This window comes from Schistocerca gregaria, chromosome 1 (assembly GCF_023897955.1).
Source record: "Schistocerca gregaria isolate iqSchGreg1 chromosome 1, iqSchGreg1.2, whole genome shotgun sequence".
Taxonomy (NCBI): Eukaryota; Metazoa; Arthropoda; class Insecta; order Orthoptera; family Acrididae; genus Schistocerca; species Schistocerca gregaria.
Genome location: NC_064920.1, coordinates 860,612,327 through 860,636,934, shown reverse-complemented (window position 1 = coordinate 860,636,934; position 24,608 = coordinate 860,612,327). Strand labels below are relative to the sequence as shown.

Below are 24,608 nucleotides of genomic sequence, written 5' to 3'. Positions count from 1 at the left end.
CATTGTGAGAAAATCCCCATGACTGCCAGCGTCTCCGATGGCGCACTCCTTCCAACTGGGGGCCCATTCACAAGGGGGCGCACCCACCTTAGGTGATTATTCAGACTTCCCAAACACCTGACAATGGGACCAATTGGCAATTTGGGAAGGTAGCAGCTCAGGCAATCACCCCCACCTGGGCCTGGCCTGTAACAGGGGGTTCATGCAAACCCTACCTGTTGACCCAGGGCTGGGAATTACGCGTTACCCAATCACCATTATGCATCAGACACATGGGCCAGCCATCAGGTGTGCACAGGGAGGAAGAAGGAATAGAGGAACCTCAAACGCCAAAGCAGAAGAACAAGTGGAGAAGGGAAACAAAGAAAGGAAAAGGCAACCAAAAACAGTGGTGAGACATACGCCAGAATGGTGAACAGGGTCAAGTATTTTCACAGTGGACGGAGCCACTGAGCCATAAACTTGACAACCATTATGTAGTCTGGACAAGACATGGGCATGGTAAAAAGATGGAGAAGACTAGCAAGGTCTGCACTGCAAGGTGCGGGGAGCAGGAGGCAGAAGAGAGCTTTAAGCTTCTACATGCATGTGGTCTTCAGGTGGTGAATAAGGGGTAGCCACATCAGCTTTTTATCAAAAATAAGGCTCTAGAAATGGAATGTGCTACAACATCAATTAGCTGGACACTACCTAAACTTCCAGATTGGGGTGTCCTGTGTTTTGTGGGGAGAAAACTGGAAGCCATGGGAGATGGCCCACACAGAGGCCTGTCAGATGGCACCTTGGAACCTGCACCCAGCAGATGCTATCGAGTGGGAGCTGCGCCAGATGCAAAGAGCATCAACATACAATGTCAGGGTAACTACAGACCCAACAGAGGTTACAAGCACATTGATGGCTATGAGTAACAGAGTGGCACTTAACACAGAACCTTGTGGGATACTGTTCTCCTGAATCTGAGGAGCACTGAGTGAAGTGTCAATGTGGACAAGCCAATGGGGTAAAAATTCACAGACAAAAACTGGAAGGGGGCTGCGAAAACCCAGTCATGGAGGGTCAGTGAAATGTGATGATGCCAAGCTGTGTTGTAAGCTTTATGTAGATCAACAAAGACCGTAACAAGGTGCTGGCGGTTGGTAAAAGCCTGTCAGATTGCTGTTTCCAATCTGAATAAATGGTCAGTTGGAGATCTCCCTTCCAGGAAGCCACTATGGCACAGGGACAAAATGCCTTGAGATTTGAGCACCCAACATAATCGGAAGCTAACCATCCTCTCAAGCAGTTTACAAAGTACATTCATCAGGCTAATCGGGCAATGGCTGCTGAGAGACATTGGGTTCTTCCCGGGGTAACTATACTGTCTCACTATTGGGACAGGAAAGCACCCATGAGACAAATGTGGTTCAAGACCCTAAACAGATGTTGCCTCTGGGTAACGTGCAAGTGTTCGATCTCCTGGTTGTGGATAGAATCCAGCACTGGGGCTGTGTCATGAGAAGAGGTAAGAGCCTACAAGAATTCCCATTCAGTGAAGGGTTCATTATAGGTTCAGTATGGTGGGGATGGAAACAGAGGGTCTGTTCAACTCGGCGTTTATGCTGGAGAAAGGTACGGGATGGGAAGAGGAGGCTGACACAATCGCAAAGCGTGTCACATGGTGTTCTTCAAGGACCAATGGATCAGTGCACAGAACACCTTGGAGGATAAGATCCTGGACAGTGAACTGTTGCTGTCAGCCCAGAAGGCTACAGAGTTTGGATGAAACCTGCGAGGAAGAGGCATACATCCCCATGAAGGAAACGTAGCACTCCCAGCAGTCCTTTTTACTTCGTTTAATAAGGTAAGCCTTAGCCCAAAGACACTTAAAAGAAAGGGGGTTGGTCTGTGAAGGATGTCGTTTAAATCACTGCAGCACCCGTCAGAGGTCCTGAACAGTGGCTCAAATGTCCTCGATCAACCACAGCACCAGTCAATGATGACAGGGACCCATGGATAAGGGGACAACGCAATGCCAGCAGCATGATGAATAGTGGCAGACACACCTTGCATGATTGCATCAATGCAATTCAAGAGAGAGGTGTCGAGCACTGACGATGTATGTAAGGGACAATTGGCATGTATCTGCCTGGCGGTGGCAGGGAATGATAGAATTACCAGAAAGTGGTCACAGTCACAAAGATCATCATGGTGTGACCAGCATAGGGAAGCTGCAAGAGCAGGGTAGGAGATCGTAAGATCGATAGCAGTAAAGGTGCCATTAACAGCACTGAAGTGGGTAGGAGAACTGTCATTGAGGAGACACAAATCACAGTCTGTAACAAGTTGATCAACTAGGAGACCCCCACATGTTGAAGTGGCATTCCCCCACATGGGATGGGTGCACTGAATCCCCCAAGGAGGAGCAACAGGGGTGGAAGTTGCTGTATTAAGCTAGACAGTTCAACATAAGGAAATGGCCTACCTGGAGGGATGTACACACTGCGAACAGTGATTGCTGGAGTCATTTGGGCTCTAACCACTATTTCTTCCAGACTGGTATGAAGGGGGATCTTAGGTGCAAACCAAAGTGCAGACCCCTCCAGATGCTATCCCACGGCCAGCCCGTTTCTGACAGGACACGCCACAAAACATTGGAGAGTGGTCATCACGGAAATGCATTTCTTGATTTCTTGAAGAGCAAGACAGAACACAGAATAGGAGGAAACACGGTGCTGTATTTCCTGTAGTTGATTGTAGTATCCATTGCAATTTCACTAGATTACCATGTGGCGAGAGTCCAGGTTAGACGTTAAGCAGCCAACAGGAGGCCTTGTTACTTGGTTAGTGGTTGTCTCCAACAAGGATGGGGTGATATCCACAGATAAGATGTCAGAGTCAGGTAGCATGTAGGGAGTGGGGAGATGGCACCTCCAGCAATACCACAGGGCAGAGGGAGAAAAAGGGGGGGGGGGGGGGGGGGGTCAGTTTGTCCAAGAACTTAAGTTTTTTTTTTTTTCCTTCTTCTTCTCCTCCTCCTCTTTCGGAGGTGAAGAAGGGCAGGGCGCAGAGGGGTACAGGCTTCTGGAAGATCCGGAACCAAAAGAGAGCAGGTGACCTTGGGGCACACAGATGGTGTGTCTCGTGGCCGAGCTGTGGTAGCAGGCTTCCGGCCTAAGACATACCGGGGAGAGGGGTCCCAGGAGGGGAGCCCTATCACCAGCAGGTGCCAAAGAAGAGGGGCACTTCTTCGGCCGGGGAGGGGGAGCGGCTCCAGGATGGAAACTGGAGGGGAAGGGGAGATGGGGACAGAGCTGGGGAAAGGAAGAGGTAGGAGGGCGAAAGGATGTAACAAAGGCAGAAGTTGAAGAAAGTGACATTGGATGAAGTCTCCCATATTTTTGGTTAGCCTCAGTGTAAGACAGGTGACCCAGGGACTTGTACTCTCAGCTCTTCTTTCCTCTTTTGTAAGTGGGGCCCTCATGGAGTGGGTGTCCACAGTCACCACAAAGGGGATCCACCATACAGCAGGAAGACTTAAGCCCAAAATACAAGCACCAAAAGCACCTCATGGGTGGTGGGATGTATGGATTCATGTCACATCTGCAGCACATAACGTTGACCTTCTCTGGGAGGGTATCTCCCTCAAAAGACAGAATGGAGATGCCGGTATCAGAGCAGTTGTCTTTGTGACCCCTCTGCACACGTTGAACAAAATGAACACTGCAAAGCACCAGATTAGCCCAGAGTTTCTCATCAGTTTGCAGGATGAGATCCCTATGAAAAATCACTCCCCGGACCATGTTCAACGATTAGTGAGGGGTACTAGACAGTGGGACATTGCAAAGACGATCACAAGCACAAAGAGCTGCAGACTGGAAGGCAAAAGAAGCTTTGATCAACAGGGAACCTCACGGCATCTTACTGAGAAACCACTTCATCACACTTGTCCTCGATATTCTCCACAAAAAAACAATGGCTTTGTGGTGGTGAATGTGTCTCCGTCCATCCTAGTACAGATGAATTAGCGAAAAAAGTGTTTCATCCCAAGACAGCAAGCCTGGCCCTCCTTTCCACAGTGTAGCCAGGGAAGGGAAGGCTGCTGGGTCACACAAAATAGCATTCAATGATCCTTCACCATTTGAAGAAACAACCTTTTGAGAAACGCCAGATTTTTGCAGCTTCATACACTTCATGCGCCAAGCATCCACCCTGATACCACCCACTCCGATCAGGGGCTCTCCCCATGGGCACCAACCAGCCACATCAAGGGCCACGTGGCACTGTGGCTGTTGCCAGTAGTTCCGATGCTCCAGGAAGAAAAGCAACTACTCCCTGGCATACATGGGGGGAGCAGGTCAGGTATCAGTAAAGAAATCCCTATGTCGTCAGGGGGCTCAGCAAGATGGGTACACAATAGCCCCACCACTCGGATGGGCTACCCGCACTGGGGACCTAGCAAGATGGAGAGGAGCTACAGCAGGGAGGGGAGAGGGGAGAAGAATCCACAGTATAGATGTTAGGGAGGGAGATCTTCCCCATATGGCTCACACTAAAATCAGAAAATTTAGAAGTGGAGGTCAAACTCAAAAGGAGACCTAAATTCCAAAAAGGATGATTGTGTCCTTTACTTGGGATTAAGACGCTCATATTTTTTCTGGCCTCTTGATATGCCAACTTGTCCAGGGTCTTATACTTCGGGATTTACTTCTCATCATAAAAATGGAGTAATCTGCTGAGCTGGGAGAGTGGAGCTCGCTGCAGTTTACAGAGATAGGGGAGGGGCTCAAGCAATGTTCGTGTGCAGCAGATGTCCACAATCCCTCCAGACAGGCGTAGCGGTGCAACAAGATGACATTCGCCCAAACTTCATACACTTGAGGAATCTCCAAGGAGGAGGGACACACGGTTTCACGTCATATCGGTAGACCATCATCTTGATCTTCTCAAGCAATGTATCACCCTCAAAAGCCAAGATGAAGGCCCCAGTAACAACTCTTCCCATGGTCACCCATGGACACAACAGATGCAGGCACAGATTCAGCACAGAAAGAGGAAGTTATGCTGAAAAAGGAAGTTATGCTGCAGAGGCTGCGGCTCCGTAGCAGCCAAGCACACACACATCAAAGAGTGGTGAGCCCCAGGGAGAAATCCTCTATGTGTCGACTGCTGAAGTTGTGGGCAATACAGAACGTGTCAAACGTATATTGGATTTTATACGAGAAACTCAAAACCTTATATAGACTATATCTAAAGGGAAAGAATGGACAGTATTTTTATATCTCTTTGTAGCTTTTGGAAAGGTACACTTTCTTCGGCAACACTCATGTTCCTAATCATTTTCTTTGTAGGAGCCTTGTAACAGTTGCTGAATTTTCTCAGAAGATTACGTCATAAAGAATAACCGACTTAAAATATCAGTGACAGTCTTACCTTTAGGAGGCGAAATTCCAGTACTATCGATAGACACATATGAAAATATGCTGTAGGACCTACTATCCTAGTTTTCACCATTATATGAAATTTTCAATACTGGTATTCAGTATCTATAAGTGCAAACATAATTTCAATGCCACCAGTCTATTTGCCCAACTTACAGATTGCTGATTTTCTTAAGTTCCAAATTATTGGAACAGCAGACATCATCAAAGTGAAACTCAAGGTATCTGCATGTGATGCAGTTACAGTTAAGCTTTCCCATTACCAAAAGGCTGGTATGAAGTTCACCAGAGATGGGAAATATTCAGCCTTGAGCAACATATCAAAATATTTGGTGCTGACCTTCATTCACAAGAGAATGCAGAGCGATTGCAGCATTTTTGGTTCAGAAATTGTAAAGACAGAAACTGTGCGTTTATCCTGGTGTACTGTTATATCATGTAAGCTATCAAGTATACTGGGTTGACAATACCTATTATACTATTGTGGTTCTTGGTTTTTGTTTGATGGTGTTGATTTGTTTTTGAGAAATAATAGTGTGCAATGCCAGACTAGGGTTTCCTGCTAACAGCTGACATCATCATGTAAAGATGAACAACGGGTGCAGCTTTGAAAGGTGATAGTTTCACTAACTCCATCATACAGATCACTCAGCAGTCTGGACACTATTTATTTATTACCTCAAGAAAATATGAAACAGCACATTATTTAGGGTCTTTATTAAGAACTCCATAAACAATGTCTTGCCTAGCAATGACTATAGTTCAATACGTATGTTACCAGCACTATAGAGTCGTCATCAAAAGAAGCATAAAAGAAGAGTTGAAGTGAATATCTGGAGACCACACTTCAATAGTTCCCCAACATTAGACCATTTATTTTCTCTCACACTTACAGAAAATTTTCAATACAGACGAAAGTGGCAAGACATTTCGAAAAACTGTGGGCTGCATTGTAGTAAAATCTATACAGAAACTAACCTGGTCTTCTATATAAATCTCTGCTAGGTTCAGTTCACAGGAGAATATCTCTCGAGACTGAGATAGACGGTGTGCCAAACCTGTCTGGAAATAGATCTACGGTTTCTACGTACCTAATTCTCAGAAGGCTTAGCTCATACGAAGACACCTATTTAATAAATAACGTTGCTCAATTACGATTTTCTTACCTCTCTGCCATAGCGTCCAGATTACAGATTTCTCATGTACAATTAGCTCAATACGGTGACATTTCTTGTTTCTTAATAAAAACACTCAAATATTCTTTCTTCCGCCAAAGTCGTCACCTGCTGACAGACATGTTGATCTATCATCTGCTGGTCATTACGAAACAAAACCAATTTACACCTGACACTTAACAACGCTTCGAAAGTGTTTTTGTTTATGTTTCAGTCTCCTCTACTAACCAAACACGTCATACATTTGCATTGCAGTTTCTTTCTGCCCATTGCTTTCAAACCTTTGACAATTTGCGTCAAAGATACAGAGTGACAGAAACTTCTCAATTTTCATATCCCGTCAGAATGACCTCAGGCGCTGAGAAATACAATACCGAGCATCCATCGAATACATTTCGATTTAATTATATATTATTATAGCTGCATAGTAGTGGAATTATATTCCAGTATGCAGATGCAAGAAAGTTTAAAGTTTCGTCAGTCAAATTGTATTGTAGTTAGACCGGAGCAACTTGAAAAATTTATCTGTATCCTGTTGGAGAAAATATTACATAAATCTTTTGCAGTATAAAAAATTTTTATATTGCTTACGCGCTTTTAAATTTATCTCGGATACAAATCAACGCCGAAATCAGAGACAATCACTGTAATACAAGCTTCAAAGATTAACCATTTGTTGAGTCGGGGAGGGAACGATAACTGAGTGTAGTTGTCAGAATGTTGTGTTAATTTGTTTTAAGGTAGCATGATGTAGTTCAGTAATGATGTACTAATGAATGCAAAGCTCGTTAATATATATTAACAATTATTGTATTTTTAATAATAATAAATAAGCACAGACAAGGGAAGTATGCACATAGGTGCCTTCAAAATTTTGATCTGTAAAATAATAAAAGCTGTAACACCAAGTCTCTGTTTACGTGATGGTAAGTTTCTTTTAATCTTTATGTTTCTGATAAGTGTTTATTACTTGTCGTGTCAATGAAAACAATATACAGCTGATGGTACGGTAACTTATTTACAATCCAGCTAAAGGACGCTTCTTTATTTCGCTGTGTTTTAAGTCAAATGTTTTTAAAATTTCGAATGTGTTTTTTTTTTTACTCAGACGCTGTCTTAAAACCTTTCATGACTTGTCTACTGCAATCTCTGTGAACCTGTATTGTCGCCCGAAGCAAATCTTTGTACGTTTTCGCCAATCTCATTTATTTAACCTTATGTATGAATGTCATACTTTGTCATTTTATGTCAGTAAAAAGGATTTTAATTTTACCTGTTAACTGGCAGCTTAACCCTATCAGAGATGGCGAGCTTTTATTTTCGCTGAAAAAAGTTTGTCAGTGGCATAAAACCGCAAAAATGAAAGTGCGTCAGTATACACCGGTAACAGTAACTAGAGTACCAGCTAATGTGTCATAAGAAACATTTAGCCTGTCTCGGACACCTATCAAGAATGATAGGAAAATCCCCTTTCTATAACAGCTGTAGATTAAGCAATGTCAAAAATGAGTGGTTTGCAGAGGAGATGACAGTGTCATGATAACATGTAACGCTGCAGGTCGTTGTGCTAAGTGGTAGTAATTATCATGGAATAAGTAAGGATGTAATGCCTCATTGGTATGACGTCTCAAAATCATTCTCATAATATTTACACAGCAAAGTCAGAGCTTTTTTTTAATTAATTAATTAATTAATCCATGTAACAATTTACATTGTGTGGATTTCGTCAGCAAAATCATATACAATACAATATACCTACAATTTATACATATAAAATTGTTATTTACACACATTTTGAGGTATCTTACATTAGTTTTATATCCTTATGTAATTTTCTTATAGTACTGTACAATTCTGGATTTCGTATTATAATTGTTTCCTCGTGTATTACAATGCAGGCTACTTTAATTACACTACATGTTTTAATTCAGATAATACTAAATGTATTCACAGGGGACAGTTAGGATTTCCAGCTTTTGGAAATGTTCAAGGCTGTGAGCCCTACTGCCACTCTTGGTTATTATACGAATTGCTCTTTCCTGTAATTTGAAAAGTATTTGAATATTTTTACTGTTGACTCCCCAAAATAATATTCCATAGGTAATAAGAGTGGATATAAGAAAAATATACAGGTGTGCATCAATGTGTATATTAATGGCTGAAATAATCTGCAGCCAGCACAAAGTGTTTGAACAAGATTTAATTATTCGTTTATTGACCAGATTAAGTTTAACTTGCGGCAGCATAAAGTGCTGAGGTTGGCAACAACTGTTGAATGCTGGAAATTGTGTGACATTGGTGTTAATCTCTTGATATCAATGCAAAAGTTTTGTTGTGAAATGTTCACTTTATGGGGATAAATAATTTACTGAGAGGAAAAGGGTACACACAAGAGCCTGTCAACCATAGAGCAGGAACAGCATTAATTATTTACTTCAAGGTCAACACAAAAGACTATTGCCAACATCAGTACATTACACCATCACTGCCGTAAGTAACATTTTAACCATTGGCAGTTTAACATAGATTTAATCATATAAGACGTGCCAGATACATACAAAATATATTTACGCTTGTATGCAAATGTGTGAAATAGAACCAGGCAAGGGTGGAAGTCAGAAGTTGTCTGTGCCCTTCTCAATAAGGTGATACCAGCTATCACCTTAATAACATGGAGAAACAAAGACAAATCCAAGTTACAGTGGACAGAACAGGGCTAAAACCTAAGTCTTGCTGAATGTGAGTCCAGTTCTATAACCCTGCCCCTCTCACTTGGTATATACTTTATAAACAAACAAAAATAAGTGATTCAGTAACATAGTCTACAATTAGCTCATTCTATAAACAAGAACTGTAAACTATAGCACTACTATATATATATAGCACTACTGGAATTATGAAAACTTCTGTCTGTACGCTTCAGAAAAATGGTGCACAAGCTCTACCAACACTGCTTCATCCATAACACTGCAGAATTTTTTATTATATCTGATTCTACTATTGTCACTCACATATTTATGGGATATTCTTTATTGTTGTGTAGGGAGGGCTCATAGTTCCATATATTGTAGCTGTGATGATGCTTTTTAGATCTGATCGCCCTACCCATTTTTTTAAATGTAAATGAAGGATACTGAAAGTGCAAATTTTTGAATAGGGCCCTTGTAGCACTATATGACATAGCAATATAATATGGCAGCCAGTGATGGTTGTCATCTGTTGGAGTGCACTAACTAGAATCAGCAGTAGCGTACACCAAAACTTCTACAAGACTTCAAACAGCAGCAGGCTATGTGTTTATCAGTTCGAGGTTTCTTTATGAAAATGTGCCCCCACACTCACCCCACCTCTGCTCTGCCACCCAGAATCATGGTTGTGGTGCAGTGAGATCTATAGCATAACTCAAGGTATAGGTATTGATAGATGGTGGCATCATCTGCTAACAATTGAAGTTCATATGCTGTACTCGTGAATTTTGTTTTTCAAGTCTTCTTAATTTTTATGTATTACTTTTTTTGTTTACGTGGCAGTTACAAAAGATGCAGGAGAACTTAGTGTTTTTCATATTATCATTCCCCACAAAGTTTGTTTCCATTTGTGTTTATTTACGAATTAGTAGGCTACAGGTTACGAAACTACTGTGGTCTTGTGCCAACTTATTCTCTGCTTTTGTGTTAAGTTTGTCTATCAAACCATGTGTGACAATTGTGGTGGTTGCCATAGAAATTTGAAAGGAGGAGTGTTCTGTGTAGACTGTAAGTTATGGTTTCATTGGGGAGAATGTAGTGGCAAGGAAAGGAGGGTAGAAAATGAGGCTCTTCCTTGGCAGTGTAGGTTGTGTAGAAAGGACAGAAAAGTCACTTAACTGGAGGTAAAAATTTGTGCCCTTGAGGCTGAATTCGAAAACGCGCACTTGGAATTATGTAGATTAAGGGAGGAAAAAGAGACTGGGAACAGGGGAAAAGGTAGCAAGCAAAGGGCAAAATAGGGAAACTCGGAAAAAAAACTCCATAAATTCAATTAGTAAATCAGTTTGGCTTGCTTTCTGAAGTGGAGGACGGGCCTCATTCAGATGTAGTTGAAAGTAGGTAGAAGCAGAATATTAGCTTAAAGAAAAAAGACAGGTCAGGATCAAACCAGAATAGGAAAAGAAAAATTCTTCTTATAAGCAGCAGCCATGGAGGGGGGGGGGGGGGGGAGAGAAATTAGGTGCAGAATACCAGGTCAAAAGTTTTGTGAAACCAATTGCTAGCCTTAGCCCAGCTAACAGAAAACTTAGGTCAGCTATGCAGGGACTTTGAGATGGAAGATCAGGTAATTATAGTTGGGGGAGCAGGAAACAGCCTGGTTATGAATTCAAGATACAGTATTAGAGTGACCGGGATAAAATAGGAGCAGAAACTGAGCACACAGATGTGGGGTTTGTGGAGGTCTTTCAGTGCCATGATCAGCCCTGGGTACACACTGCTGTAAGACATGCTAACACTGAGCTGAACAGGATGCTCCAGACACCAGCAAAATCTCTCATGTGTTGTTTCAGTAAATGCTATTGGTAGGTGGGGATACACTACAGATGGCCTGCACTTGAATAGGATGGTGAAAAATAAGTTAGCTTCTCTATTAGCAGAAACTGTAAGGGGGTCCACAGTCACACAAAGGGTGACCCATGTTGTTAATGTGTCCAGGCAGCAGGTTTTTTAGGTTAAAGCCAAAGTCCAGATAGATGACAATCAAAATAAATACAATAAAAGAAACTTCATGTACAGTAAATAGGGGTAAAGCTAAGGGCAGTATCAACTTACTTCATCAAAATATCAGAGAAATAAAAAATAAATTATATGAGCTATTAGTGTGTTTAGATGATCTCATAAATAAGAATGAAATTTATATACTCTGTCTGAACACCATGTAACTGTGGGCATGGATAGTGTCAGTATAAGTGGGTATAAATTAGCATCTTACACTTGTAGATCTAGACTGGATAAAGAAGGAGTTGCCATTTTCATAAACAAGGGTATAAATGCAAAACTGTAGTAGCAAGCAAATTTGGTGTTGATCAGCATTTTGAGACTGGGAGCTATTCATAAAAAAGTTTGACTCCCTATTATGCTGTCTGTTTAACAAAAAGAAGAAGTTAGTAATCTGTGGTGATTTTCAGTGTAAACTTACTAAGTAATTCTGATAGGAAAAATGAACTAGAAGTGTTATTAACAACATATAACTTAGAATCAGTGATCAATTTCCCTACACATATAGCTCAAGACAGTAGTACGCTAATAGATACTATATTTGTACAGAAAGAGGATATAAAACAAACACATGCATTCCCTGTGGTAAATGGATTGTCAGACCATGATGCAAAACTGATTAACTTACAAAACCTAACAGGGTGTACAGTTCAGAAATCATTAAGTAAAAATGTAAGGTCGCTCAACCCAGTATCTATAGGGCACTTCAAAGAAAGCTTAAGAAATGTTAATTGGGAAGATGTATATAATGAGCGAAATGCTAATGATAAATGCAACATGTTTCTTGATAAATTTATCTCTCTTTTTGAACATTTTTTCCCAAAGAAAATTACTAAGTGTAACACCACACACGTTTCAAAGGAACCATGGATTACTACAGGTAGTAAAGTGTCTTCAAACAGAAAAGAAAGGTTAGGAGACAGCAAGAACTAGTAAAGATCCAGAAGTAGTTTTGCACCATAAAAATTATTGTAACATATTGAGAAAAGTTTTAAGGAAATCAAGAAATATGTAATGTTAGAGAAGAAATTAACAACTCTGGCAATAAAATCAAATCAGTATGGAATGTTGTTAGAAGGGAGACAGAAAAAGTAACTACTGGGGTAGGTAGTATTACTATTAAGGAGAATGAGACCATCCTCACCAGCAGTACACAAGTAGCTAATGTATTTAACAACCATTTCTTAAGTGTAGGAGAAAAAATTGGTGAGAACAGTTCAAAAGAAAAAGCCAGGCAGTACATGGAAAAGTCTGTTTTGAAAAAAGTTAGTCAGATTAAGTTTCACCTAACAACCTCTTGTGTAATTAGTAAAATTATGAAATCTTTGAAAAATAAATGTTCTAGACAGGTTAAAATATGCCATTGTTAGGCCGCTCTACAAAAAGGGGGACACCACCGATGTCAATAATTATTGGCCAGTATCCTTGCTTACAGCACTTTAAAAAATCTTCGAGAAAGTAATGTACCCAAGAGTGGTTAGCCATGGCAACAGTAATGGGATACTTAGTAAATAACAGTTCGGATTTCAAAATTGCTGTTCCACTGAGATAGCAATATACAATTTCACTGTCCACATAATAGAGTCCTTAAAAATTAAAATGTCACCAATAGGAATTTTCTGTGACTTGTCCAAAGCATTTGATTGTGTGAACCGTGACGTTACAGAAATTACAGTTCTATGGTATAAATGGAGTAGTATATGAGTGGTTTGTCGTACCTACAGAACAGGAAGCACAAAGTTTCCTTATATGGGTCAAGTGATTTAAATAAATTTGCCATTTCATGTAAATGGAGTGAAATTACATTACATGTTCCACAGGGTTCAATCATGGGTCCCCCTTTGTTCTTGATGTATGTGAACGACCTCCCTTCCTATCTGAAACAGGAAGCTGAACTGACACTGTTTGCTGATGATACAAACATCATTATTAATGCGGTAAAAGAAACTCCAATTGAAAATGATACAAATAAGGTCTTTGGAAAAGTCATTAATTGGTTTTCTGCAAATGGGCTTGCTCTAAACTTCGAAAAAACACAGTACATCCAATTTTCTGTTGCAAAAAGTACAGTTTCTTCAATAAATATAACCATCAACAGAAGTGAGTAGACAGGGTAGAGCAAGTGAGTAGACAGGGTAGAGCAGATTAAGTTTTGGGGTGTACACATAGATGAGAATCTTGCTTGGAAAATTCATATTTTGGATTTTCTAAAGCAGCTAGGTTCAGCAACTTTTGCAATCATAATAATTGCCGATTTTGAGGATATAGAAATTACTAAGCTAACATACTTTGCCTACTTTCACTCTCTGATTTCATACAGAATAATATTTTGGGGTCACTCAACATTTAGACAAAAAGTATTCACTGCTCAGAAGAAAGTGGTTAGAATAACGTGTAGGGTTCATAGTTGTACATCTTGTAGGCACCTTTTTAAAAGATTGGGAATTCTTACAACAGCCTCACAGTATATTTACTCGCTAATGAAATTTGTTCTCAACAACGTGGACTAGTTTAAAAATGACAGTGACAGTCATGGTTATAATACCAGAGAAAAGAAATATTTACATTATCCTTTACTCAACCTATCTTTGGCACAAAAAAGGGTAAAATTTGCTGCTATAAAATTTTTTGACAAATTACCAGATGAAATAAAATGTCTGACAGACAGCAGTTATAGCTTCAAAAGTAAATTGAAACCATATCTCCTTGAGACCTCCTCCTATGCCATAAATGAATTCTTTAATAGGAATAAATAAATCTATAAATATAGTATATGCATTTTGTGCCATTTAAGGGTCAGAAAAAAATTAATGGATTAACTGAAGCATTCGATGCTGCATCAACAACTCACAACCATGACATAATGCAGACCTCAAGTTACATTACAGTTTGGTCTGTCATCACAAACTACATTCCAAAAAATAATCTAGACACAAAATAAATATTTTTAGTCTTATTTTACCTTTCAGTCTGTGCTCATATGATGCCACACACCACATTATCATTAGAGTATGTTGTGGGACATAGCTTACATCCAGTACTGGTAAGTTCAGTTGACCCAAATTACTTTGGTTTCACAGTACCTTAACGAAGATAATGGCGTACACTGTGCATAAATAGATTTCTTGGATAATGGTTTTTGAAGATTGGTTAACCAGTGAAATAGTCAGTTCTACTTGATTAGAAAAATATGTTTCCTTATGTTGTACCGATAATTAGATAGGAAACAAGAAGATTAGGAATAGACAAGAGAGAGGATATGTGCTGCGTTCTGAATATGGGTTTCCTGTTTATTTACTTTATTGAGCAAATTAATGTTCTTTTGATATGTTTGTGCTTAATGTCACCTATTCTCAGTTCTCGGCAGCATATAACAATTAAAATTGTTGAGAGCGCCCATTATTAATAGAGCTTTAGTCATTTATAAATTCTACAAGCATTATACAGACACTATAATCAAGCTTAATGAAGTAACTTTATACACTTGAAAATTTACAAATATTTTCTTTAAAATTAGTAATTGGTTCTCTACAGATGTACTGTTACTGACAGTGAATTTAAGTAAAATGAAATACATACAATTCAGTACTGCACGAGACATGATCACACCATTAGAAATAACGCGTAAGGGTAAATCAATAAATGAAATATAATATTCGAAATTCTTAAGTTTTGCCATCCGCTGTGACCGAGCGGCTCTAGGCGCTTCAGTCCAGAACCGTGCTGCTGCTACGATCGCAGGTTCGAATCCTGTCTCAGGCATAGATGTGTGTGATGTCTGTAGATTAGTTAGGTTTGAGTAGTTGTAAGTCTAGGGGACTGATGACCTCAGATCTTAAGTCCCTTAGTGCTTAGAGCCATTTGAACCATTCTTACGTTTTGATTCTGATGATAACCTGAAAGAGATGACAATGTTAAAATCTAGATTTATTTTTCCTATTTTTATTCACTCATGCCTTACGGCATCAAATTCTAGGGTAACTAGTCATTCAGGAAAACTGTGACTATTGCACAGAAGCAAGCATGTAATATCTGTGTCTACATTCACGCCACTGTGAGGTTCATGACAGAGGGTACATTCCATTGTACCAGTTATTAGGGTTTCTATCCATTCCATTCATGTGTGGAGCACGGGAAGAATAATTGTTTGAATGCCTCTGTGCATGCAGTAATTATTCTAAACTTATCCTCACCATCCCTGCGTGAGCAATACTAGGATGTTGTTGATATCCCTAGAGTAATCCTTTCCAGCCCATTCTTGAAACTTTGTTAACAGACATTTTCAGGTTTGTTAACATATATATACAAGAGTCTGCCAGTTCAGTATCTTTGTAACACTCTCCCATGAATTAAACAAACCTTTGACCATTCATGCTGACCTTCACTGTATACATTCAATATACCCTGTTTGTCCCACCTCGTATGGTCCTACGCACTTGAGCAATATTCTAGAATCGGTCACATCAGTGAGGTGTAAGCGATCTCTCTTGTGGACTAATTGCACTTTCCCAGTATTCTACCAATAAACCAAAGTCTTACCAACTGCTTTACCAACAACTGTGCGTATGTAATCATTCCATTTCATATCACTACTAAGTGTTTTAAAATGGCATCTGTCCATCATCAAAGGACAATGGTGTAGCACAGTTGGTTCAGACTGTGCAACATCTGCTATGGCTGAAAGTCCCACTCGAGAGTGGCAGTCTTTACTGCAGTTTGGGCGCTTGAAATGTTGAGGACTTCCACCAGAGGCCACCCTCTCCTTCCGTCTTGCCCTCTTCCTGATGTCATTTTGCATGCATTCATTCTCAGCAAGCTCAACCCCATTCACACAGTTTGTCGCCACTTGACATGGTCACCAGCTGTATTTTCCCACTGACTGGTTCAATGCTGGCCTTGGTCAGATATCTCTTGCAGACATCCTTGAAGCAAAGGTGCAGTCTTCCTAGTGGCCTCACACCCTCTCGAAGTTCTCCATACAGAACTCTTTTGACATGTCCCAGCCACCTTAGACGTCAGCGGCTCAGGAGTTTATGAATGCTGGTTGTGCTTGCAAGCCATAATACTTCGGTGTTGGGTACTCTATCCTTCCAAGAGATCTGAAGGATCCTCCGGAGACAACAGAGATGGAAGCTGTTCATTCGGGATTCGTGTTTAGCAAGAGTTGTCACAGCTATACAAAAGGGTACTGATAATACAAGCTTTATATACTTTTAATTTAGTTTTTAATGTGAGTAGTCCATTCTTCCATACTCTTTTTCGACCTACACATGACAGCCAATGCTTTCGCAGTTCTGTTGGTAATCTCGGTGTCCACAGACAAGTTGCTACATATTGTAGATCCCAAGTAGATAAAATCATCAACTACCTGCAGAGGATTGCCGTCAATGCTGATGGGTGGACTGCTGGTGGTTCCCTGCGCCATGATTTTAGACTTTTGGAGGCTGATGGTAAGTGTTTGTATGAGTTGGCTAATTCCAACAGTGACTCATTGATGTAATAGTCATAGAATAGTATTTTTTTTTAGTGCACAATTTTACATTTTTGAACATTTAGAGCAAGTTGTCAATCTTAGCACCACTTTGAAAGCACCTGACAGAACATTTTGCAGCTTCTTCCAGATAGTATTTCATTATAGATAACTGCATCACCTGCAAAAAGCCTGATGTTACTATTGTCTGCTGGATGATTAATATACAACTTGAACAAAAAGGGTCACAACACACTTCTCTGGGCCACATCTGAAGTTACTTCTACACCTCACAAGGATTCTCCATTCAAGATAACATGGTGCGTCATCCCTACCATGAAGTCCTAAATCCAGTCACAAATTTCACTTGATACCCAATATGATCATACTTTTGACAAGAAGTGTAGGTGTTGTACCGATTCAAATGCCTTTCAGAAATCAAGAAATACTGCATCGATCTGATTGCCTTGATCCCAAGCTTTCAGTATGTCGTGAGAAAAGTACATGTTGGGTGTCTCATGATTGATGTTTTCAGAGTCCATTTTGGCGATCTTTTGCAGAAGCTTGAAGTTTAGTGCAGATTTCAATGCAAGATACTTACAACTTCGTCATTTTTAACTGTTTTCCGTCTTATCCTTTAGTTGCTTTAAATTCATGGAGGTATGTGCCGTCTGTGCAACTAAATGAAGGCAGTTTGTTTGTTGCCATACGCGTTTCGCTTCATTTATTTGGGAAGCATCATCAGTGGCCTGAAATACATGTTTCTTTTTATATATACAATAAGCGTATTATCTGCTAGATATAATCTGTTGATATATTACATTTTGTCAGGTTTTTTAGGTTAGAAGCACCTTTTGTAGCACAAGTTCCATAAAATGATGTATCTTTCGTTTTACTTATGATTTCCAGCGCTGCTAACACATATATGTGTTTCTGGAGATGTATTTGCTGGTCTTCATGCTCCAGTTAGCCGAATCAGGTATTGTTTAGCCATTTGTCACATCACATTTCACTTTCACTGCCATTTGGCAATCGCCAAATGGCAGTCTTGATCAAAACAGCATCCTCTGCTCAGTCACATGACTTACTCGCTTGTGTGACAAGCTGGAGGATGTTTCTGTAATCATCACGCCCCATAAGAGCTTAAATATGGTCCAGGGTATCATATTTCACAGAGACCTTTTGCAGTCCGACAATGAGCTGTGCGCCAATTTAGAACGGTCAGGTGTACATTCCGTCCGGTGTGTCCACCAGGGTCTGAAGGATAATCAGGTTACCACCAGTGCCTTCATTTTCGCCTTTGAGGGTGATACGTTGCCCGAGACGGTCAAGGTGATGGTCTGCCGGTGTGATGTAAAGCCCTATATCCATCCCCCGAAGCGGTGCTTTAAGTGCTGGGAGTTCGGCCATATGTCTTCCCGCTGTACTTTCAGTGTCGCATGCCAAGCTTGTGGATGCCCATCCATCCCAATACTCCATGTGCTCCACCTCCCAACTGTGTCAGCTGTGGAGAGCACCATTTGCCTTGCTTGCCTGACTGCAGGATTCTCCAGAAAAAAGGAAAATCATGGAGTACAAGACCCTGGACCAACTGACCTACAGTGAGGCTAAGAGAAAATTAGAATCCCTGCATCCTGTGCGTATGACATCGATTATGCTGCCGCTACAACAGTCTGGCACCATCAGCTCCGCCAACCCAGGTCGCCTCTCAGAGCCGGAAGACTACACCTGCCCCCTTGATGGTGTGGAGCATTTTCCCTCCCTGTTGCTTCTGCAACACCAACTTTGGAAGCAACACCCCCCCCCCTCCCCCCACCCCCCAACCATCGGGGATGTCCATTCCCATTTCTAAGCCAGAGAAGCGTAAGTCTTCTTCGGCTTCTCTCACTAGGAAGGGGTCCCTTGGGCCACTCCCTTCCCAGGTTTCTGCTGGAGGGGAAGACGACACCTGCCAGTGGCTGAAGAGCCCAAAAGCAGCTGGTCATAGGGCTTCACGCTCATCCTCAGTTCCGGAGACTGAGCCCGTGAACTCTCCCAGCCAGGGAAACCCAAGGAGAGGTGAGAGAAATCCAAAAAGAAAACCCATAAGACCAAGGAAATTGCCATGGTACCTACACCACCGTTACCTGCAAGCTCTGCGTCTGAGGATGAGGGGGAGATTTTGGCGTCCACTGAGGACCTAGATCTCACCAGACCATAAGACATAATGGATATAGACTGCTCAGGCAAAAAATCAATGGCAGCACGTGACTCTCAGGCATAAACTGCCTCATTGAATGTTCCTTGCCTTCCCAGTCTCACAATGTCATCCTCCAGTGGAATTGCGGCGGTTTTTTCCACCGCGTGGCTGTGCTGCAGCAACTGTTAAGCTTTACACCTGCTATCTGCATTGTCCTCCAGGAAACCTGGTTCCCAGCTTTGCGCACCCCTGCCCTCTACGTCTATAAGGGATATTACAGGAACCGTAGCGACTATAATCGAGTGTCAGGTGGAGTTTGTGTTTATGTCCTAAACTTGGTCTGTAATGAACATGTGCCCCTTCAAACCCCTCTTGAAACTGTGGCTGTCAGAATAAGGGTGATGCAGGAAATAACTGTCTGCAATGTATGACTTCCTCCAGATGATGCAGTACCCCAGAATGTATTAGCTGCACTGAATGATCAACTCCCTAAACCTTTCCTACTTCTGGGAGATTTTAATGCCCATAACCCCTTGTGGGGTGGTACCATGCTTACTGGCCGAGGCAGAGATGTCGAATCTTTACTATCGCAATTAGACTTCTGCCTCTTAAATACTGGGGTCGCCCCACATTTCAGTGTGGCCATTGATTTATCAATTTGCAATCCAGGACTTCTCCCAACTATCCACTGGAGAGCACATGACCTGTGTGATAGTGACAACTTCCCCATCTTCCTGTCACTGCCCCAGCGTCAGGCGCACGGATGCCTGCCCAGATGGTCTTTGAACAAGGCAGACTGGGGAACTTTCACTTCTGCTGTCACCGTTGAATCTCCCCCACATGGTAACATCAATGAGATGGTTGTGCAGGTGACTAGCACAATTGTTTCTGTGGTAGAAAACGCGATCCCTTGCCTTTAGGGTGCCTGAGGCGTAATGCAGTCCCTTGGTGGTCGCCAGAAGTTGCTGAAGCAATTAAGGAGCATTGCCGAGCTCTACAGCGGCACTCTTCCCTGGAGCACCTCCGTGTCCATGTTCACTACCTCATCAAACAACGGAAGGAGGATTGTTGGGGGAGATAAGACTCCAGTATTGAGTGCCACATGTTACATTCCCAAGTCTGGGCAAAGATCAAACATCTTTTTGGGTACCAGGCCCCAACAGCTGACCCTGGTGTTACCACCTGTGCACTTTGCTCCAGCCTCTGCATCAGAGAATTACCCCCCCCCCCCCCCACCCTTTCGCATACTCAAACAGCAGCTGGATGGGAAAGTCCTCTCATTCACTACACGCTGCAGTAAATTCTATAATGCCCCATTTACAGAGTGGGAGCTCCTGAGTGTCCTTGCACATTGCTCCAACACAGCTCCTGGGCCTGATCGCATTCACAGCCAGATGATTAAACACCTCTAATCTGACTACAAGCGACATCTTCTCGTTACATTCAACCAAATCTCGTGTGTGGCGTCTATCCATCACAATTGCGGGAGTGCACTATCATTCTGGTGCTCAAACCCAGTAAAAACTGCTTGATGTGGATAACTAATGGCCCATCAGCCTCTCCAACATTCTTTGTAAGCTGCTGGAACGTACGGTATGTCGGCGGTTAGGTTGGGTCCTGGAGTCACGTGGCTTGCTGGCTCCATGTCAGGGCGGCTTCCGTCAGGGTCGCTCTACCACTGATAATCTTGTGTCCATTGAGTCTGCCATCCGAACAGCCTTTTTCAGGCAGCAACATCTGATTGTCGTCTTTTTTTACTTATGTAGAGCATACGACACTACTTGGTGACATCATACGCTTGCCACATTGTATGATGGTGTCTCCGAGGACCACTCTCGATTTTTATCCAAAACTTCCTGTCGCTGCGTACTTTCCGTGTCCAAGCTGGTGACTCCCGTAGTTCCATCCATATCCAGGAGAATGGAGTCCTGCAGGGCACTGTATTTTTAGTGGCCATTAACAGTCTAGCAGCAGCTGTCGGGCCCTCTGTCTCACCTTCTCTGTATGCAAACTACTTCTGCATTTTGTACTGCTGCTCCAGTAGTGTTGTTGCTGAGCAGCGCCTCTAGGGAGCCATCCACAAGACACAGTCATGGGCTGTAACCCACGGCTTCCAGGTTTCAGCCGCAAAGTCGTGTGTCATGCACTTCTGTTGGTGTCGTGCCGTTCATCCGGAACCCTGCACTTTACCTTAATGACAATCCATTCACTGTAGTGGAGGCATATCAGTTCCAAGGACTGGTTTTCGACGCTTGGTTGACTTGGCTCCCTCATCTTTGTCAGCTTAAGCAGAAGTGCTGGCAGCACCTGAATGCCTTCCATTGCCTGAGCAACACCAATTGGAGTGCAGATTGCTGTACGCTGCTGCAACCCTAAAGAGCCCCTGTCCAATTCCGAATTCACTATGGGAGTGTGGTTTATGGTTCGGCAGTGCCTTCAGCATTGGATTTACTCGACCCCGTGCACCACTGTGGGGTTCACTTAGCGTACTGGTGGAGGCTGGTGTCCCTCCACTGTAGATAAATGTGCGCAACTGCTCGCCAGGTATATAGCACACATTCATAGTTCTCCTGAGTATCCGAATTACCATCTCCTTTTCCTGCCCGCGGCAGTCCATCTCCCACATCAGCGGCTCAGATTGGGGCTAACGATTGCGGTTCGCGTGCGATCCCTTCTCTCCAAACTGGAGTCCTTCCCTTTACCATCTCTACTGGCGGTTCATTCACGTACGCCTCTTTGGTGTAGGTCTTGGCTGCAGCTCTGTCTGGATCTATTGCATGGCCCTAAGGACTCAGTTAATCCCGCCACTCTCTGCTGTCACTTCCTCTCAATTCTTAATGTGTTCTGTGGCTCTGAAGCAGTTTACACCGACGGCTCAATGGCTGATGGTCACATAGGTTTTGCATCTGTTTATGGAGGACATATTTAGCAGCACTACTTGCCAGTTGGCTGCAGTGTTTTCACTGCAGAGCTGGCGGCCATATCTCGTACTCTTGAGTACATCCACTCATGCCCTGGCGAGTCATATCTCCTGTGTATTGACTCATTGAGCAGCCTACAAGCTATCAACCAGTGCTACCCTCGCCACCCTGTGGTAGCGTCCATTCAGGAGTCCATCTATGCCCTGGAACAGTCCCGCAATTCCGTGGTGTTTGTGTGGACTGCAGAACACGTCAGAATCCCCGGCAATGAACTTGCCGACAGGCTGGCCAAACAGATGATGCGGAAACCGCTTCTGGAGACAGGCATCTCCGAAGCTGACCTGCGTTCTGTCTTACACTGCAGGATTTTACGGCTTTGAGAGATGGAATGGCATAACAGTACGCACAACAAACTGTGTCTCATTAAGGAGACTATGAATGTGCGCAAGTCTTCCATGCGGGCCTCTCACAGGGAATCAGTTGTCCTCTGCCAGCTCCGCATTGGCCATACGTGGCTAACGCATAGTTATCTACTCCATCGCGAGGACCCACCTCAGTGTCGCAGTGGCTCCCAAATGACAGTCGTCCGCCTTTTGCTGGAGTGCCCACTTTTAGCTGCTCTGTAGCAGACTTTTAACTTTCCCAGCACCCGGCCTTCAGTGTTGGGTGACAATGCCTCCACAGCAGCTTTAATTTTACATTTTATCCGTGAGAGTGGGTTTTATACTCTATGTAGGTTTTAGCACACGTTCTTTGTCCCTCTGTATCCTCCACCCTAGTGCTTAGTGTGTTGCAGAGTGGCTGGCTTTTCCTTTTTATTCTCATGGTTGGCAAGCCCCTGTAATCTGCTTTCATGTTTTACTCTCTTCTGTTTCTAGCATCTCTCTATTGTTTTTGTGTCCTCTTTTGTTCCTTTTAGTGTTTGTTGCCTTCCCTTTGTTCTTGTGGCTTTTCCTTCCTTTCTGTTTTGTGTTATATGTTTCGTCCATTTTATTCTAACATTTGTGACATTGTTTTATTAGGAACAACGAACCGGTGACCTCGTAGTTTGGTCCCGTCTCCTGCCTTTAAACCTACCAACCAACCAAGGCAGTATTACAGGCCCTCTACTGTTCCTTACATATGTAAATGATTTAGGGGATAATCTGAGCAGCCGTTGTAGGTTGTTTGCAGATGATGCTGTCATTTATCATCTAGTAAAATCATCAGAAGATCAAAACAAATTGCAAAAACATTTAGAAAAGATATCTGTACAGTGTGAAAATTGGCAGTTTGACCGTAAATAATGAAAAGTGTGTGCCATCCACATGATTGCTTAAAGGGATCTGTTCCTTTGGTTGCATGATCATTCTGTCAAACCTAAAAGTTGTAAATTCAACAAAATACCTAGGAATTGCAGTTACAAACAACTTAAATTGGAAAGAACATGCAGAAAATGTTGTGGAGAAGTCAAACCAGAAACTGTGTTTTTTTTGGCAGAACACAGAAAATGTAACGGATCTACTAAAGAGACTGCCTACACTACGTTTGTCCATCCTCTTTTGGAGTACTACTGCGCAGTCTGGGATCATTACCAGATATAATTATCAGAGTACATCGAGAAAATTCAAAGAATAGCAGCACATTTTGTATTATTATGAAATAGGAGAGAGAGTATCACTGACATGATACAGGGTTTGAGGTGGACATCATTAAAACAATAGGGTTATTCATTGCGGAGGAATCTTCTCTTGAAAATTCAGTCACCGACTTTCTCCTCCTCATGTGACAATATTTTGTTGACACTGACCTAAATAGGGAGAAACAATCATTATAATAAAATAAGGGAAATCAGAGCTCATATGGAAAGATATAGGTGTTATTTTTTTCCATGTGCTGTTAGAGTTTGGAATAATATAAGAGTTATTGTGAAGGTGGTTCAATGAACTCTGTGCCAGGCACTTAATTGTGATTTACTGGATACCTATGTAAATGTACATGTAGATGTTGGTCATCAGGATAGTGCCTGTAGGTAGGTAAGTCTGCAAAAGTGGCATGGGTGATGTGATGTTAACTTATTGAGCGACAACAGAAAGAGCAGTGTTCCTAACTATCTGTTCTAGGCAGTTTTCAGAGAAGGCACGTAGTAAACAAAGTTTCACAGAATGTCTTTATTAAGCCAGTAAATAAAGTTTCACAGAATGTCTTTATTAAACTAAACACTAACAAAACTGTAATTTTCCCAATTAATTGTTGGATGATTAAAGTGTCCACCAATGATTACAGTTTGATGGGGTAACTTCTGTACAAATGAACTGATGTTTTCTCTAAAGTTTTTGTTTGCATCAGGAGATGAGACTGGTGAGCAATAGAAGGATTTATTTTATGCCCATCCCAATACTGAGTCTTGCCCAAACAATTTCACATGCAGCTTCAATCCATACCTAGGTAGATTTGAGTTTCTTGTCTACTTCAGCAAATACACTACCTTCAATTTCTCATTTTCCTGTATTTTGATATACACACAAGTTTTCCCCAAAAATTTCACTGCAATCAGTTTCAGGTTTCAACCAGCTTTCCGTACCTGGTACTAGCTTTTCGTGAGTGCTTCAAACTGCGGCACTTTGTTGCAAATGCTTCCACAGTTTACCGTTAGAATTTTAATACTCCCACATGTGGAAGGCATTTCTTTCAATTGTATTCTGACACTTCTGGGTTT

At 42.0% G+C, this 24,608-nt stretch overlaps 2 protein-coding genes across 4 annotated transcripts in view; one reads left to right on the top strand and one right to left on the bottom strand.

The window, feature by feature from the left end:
• LOC126272887 (synergin gamma-like) overlaps positions 1-7,270 on the bottom strand; it is a 178,830-nt gene extending 171,560 nt beyond the window's left edge. Inside the window, exons 1-2 of one of the 2 annotated variants that reach the window (XM_049976153.1) lie at positions 6,821-7,212; positions 6,584-6,700 (exon numbers count right to left, since the gene is read on the bottom strand). In XM_049976153.1, coding sequence (XP_049832110.1) covers positions 6,584-6,594 — 11 coding nt within the window. In that variant the 5' untranslated portion in view covers positions 6,595-6,700; positions 6,821-7,212. Of the gene's footprint in view, positions 1-6,583 lie in introns of both variants that reach the window. The other variant, XM_049976145.1, reaches the window with a different exon arrangement.
• Positions 6,899-24,608, top strand: part of LOC126272879 (exportin-6-B) — a 303,000-nt gene continuing 285,290 nt past the window's right edge. For both annotated transcript variants that reach the window (XM_049976134.1, XM_049976114.1), the window contains exon 1: positions 6,899-7,518. In XM_049976134.1, the coding sequence (XP_049832091.1) occupies positions 7,516-7,518 (3 nt within the window). In that variant the 5' untranslated portion in view covers positions 6,899-7,515. The remainder of the gene's footprint in view (positions 7,519-24,608) is intronic.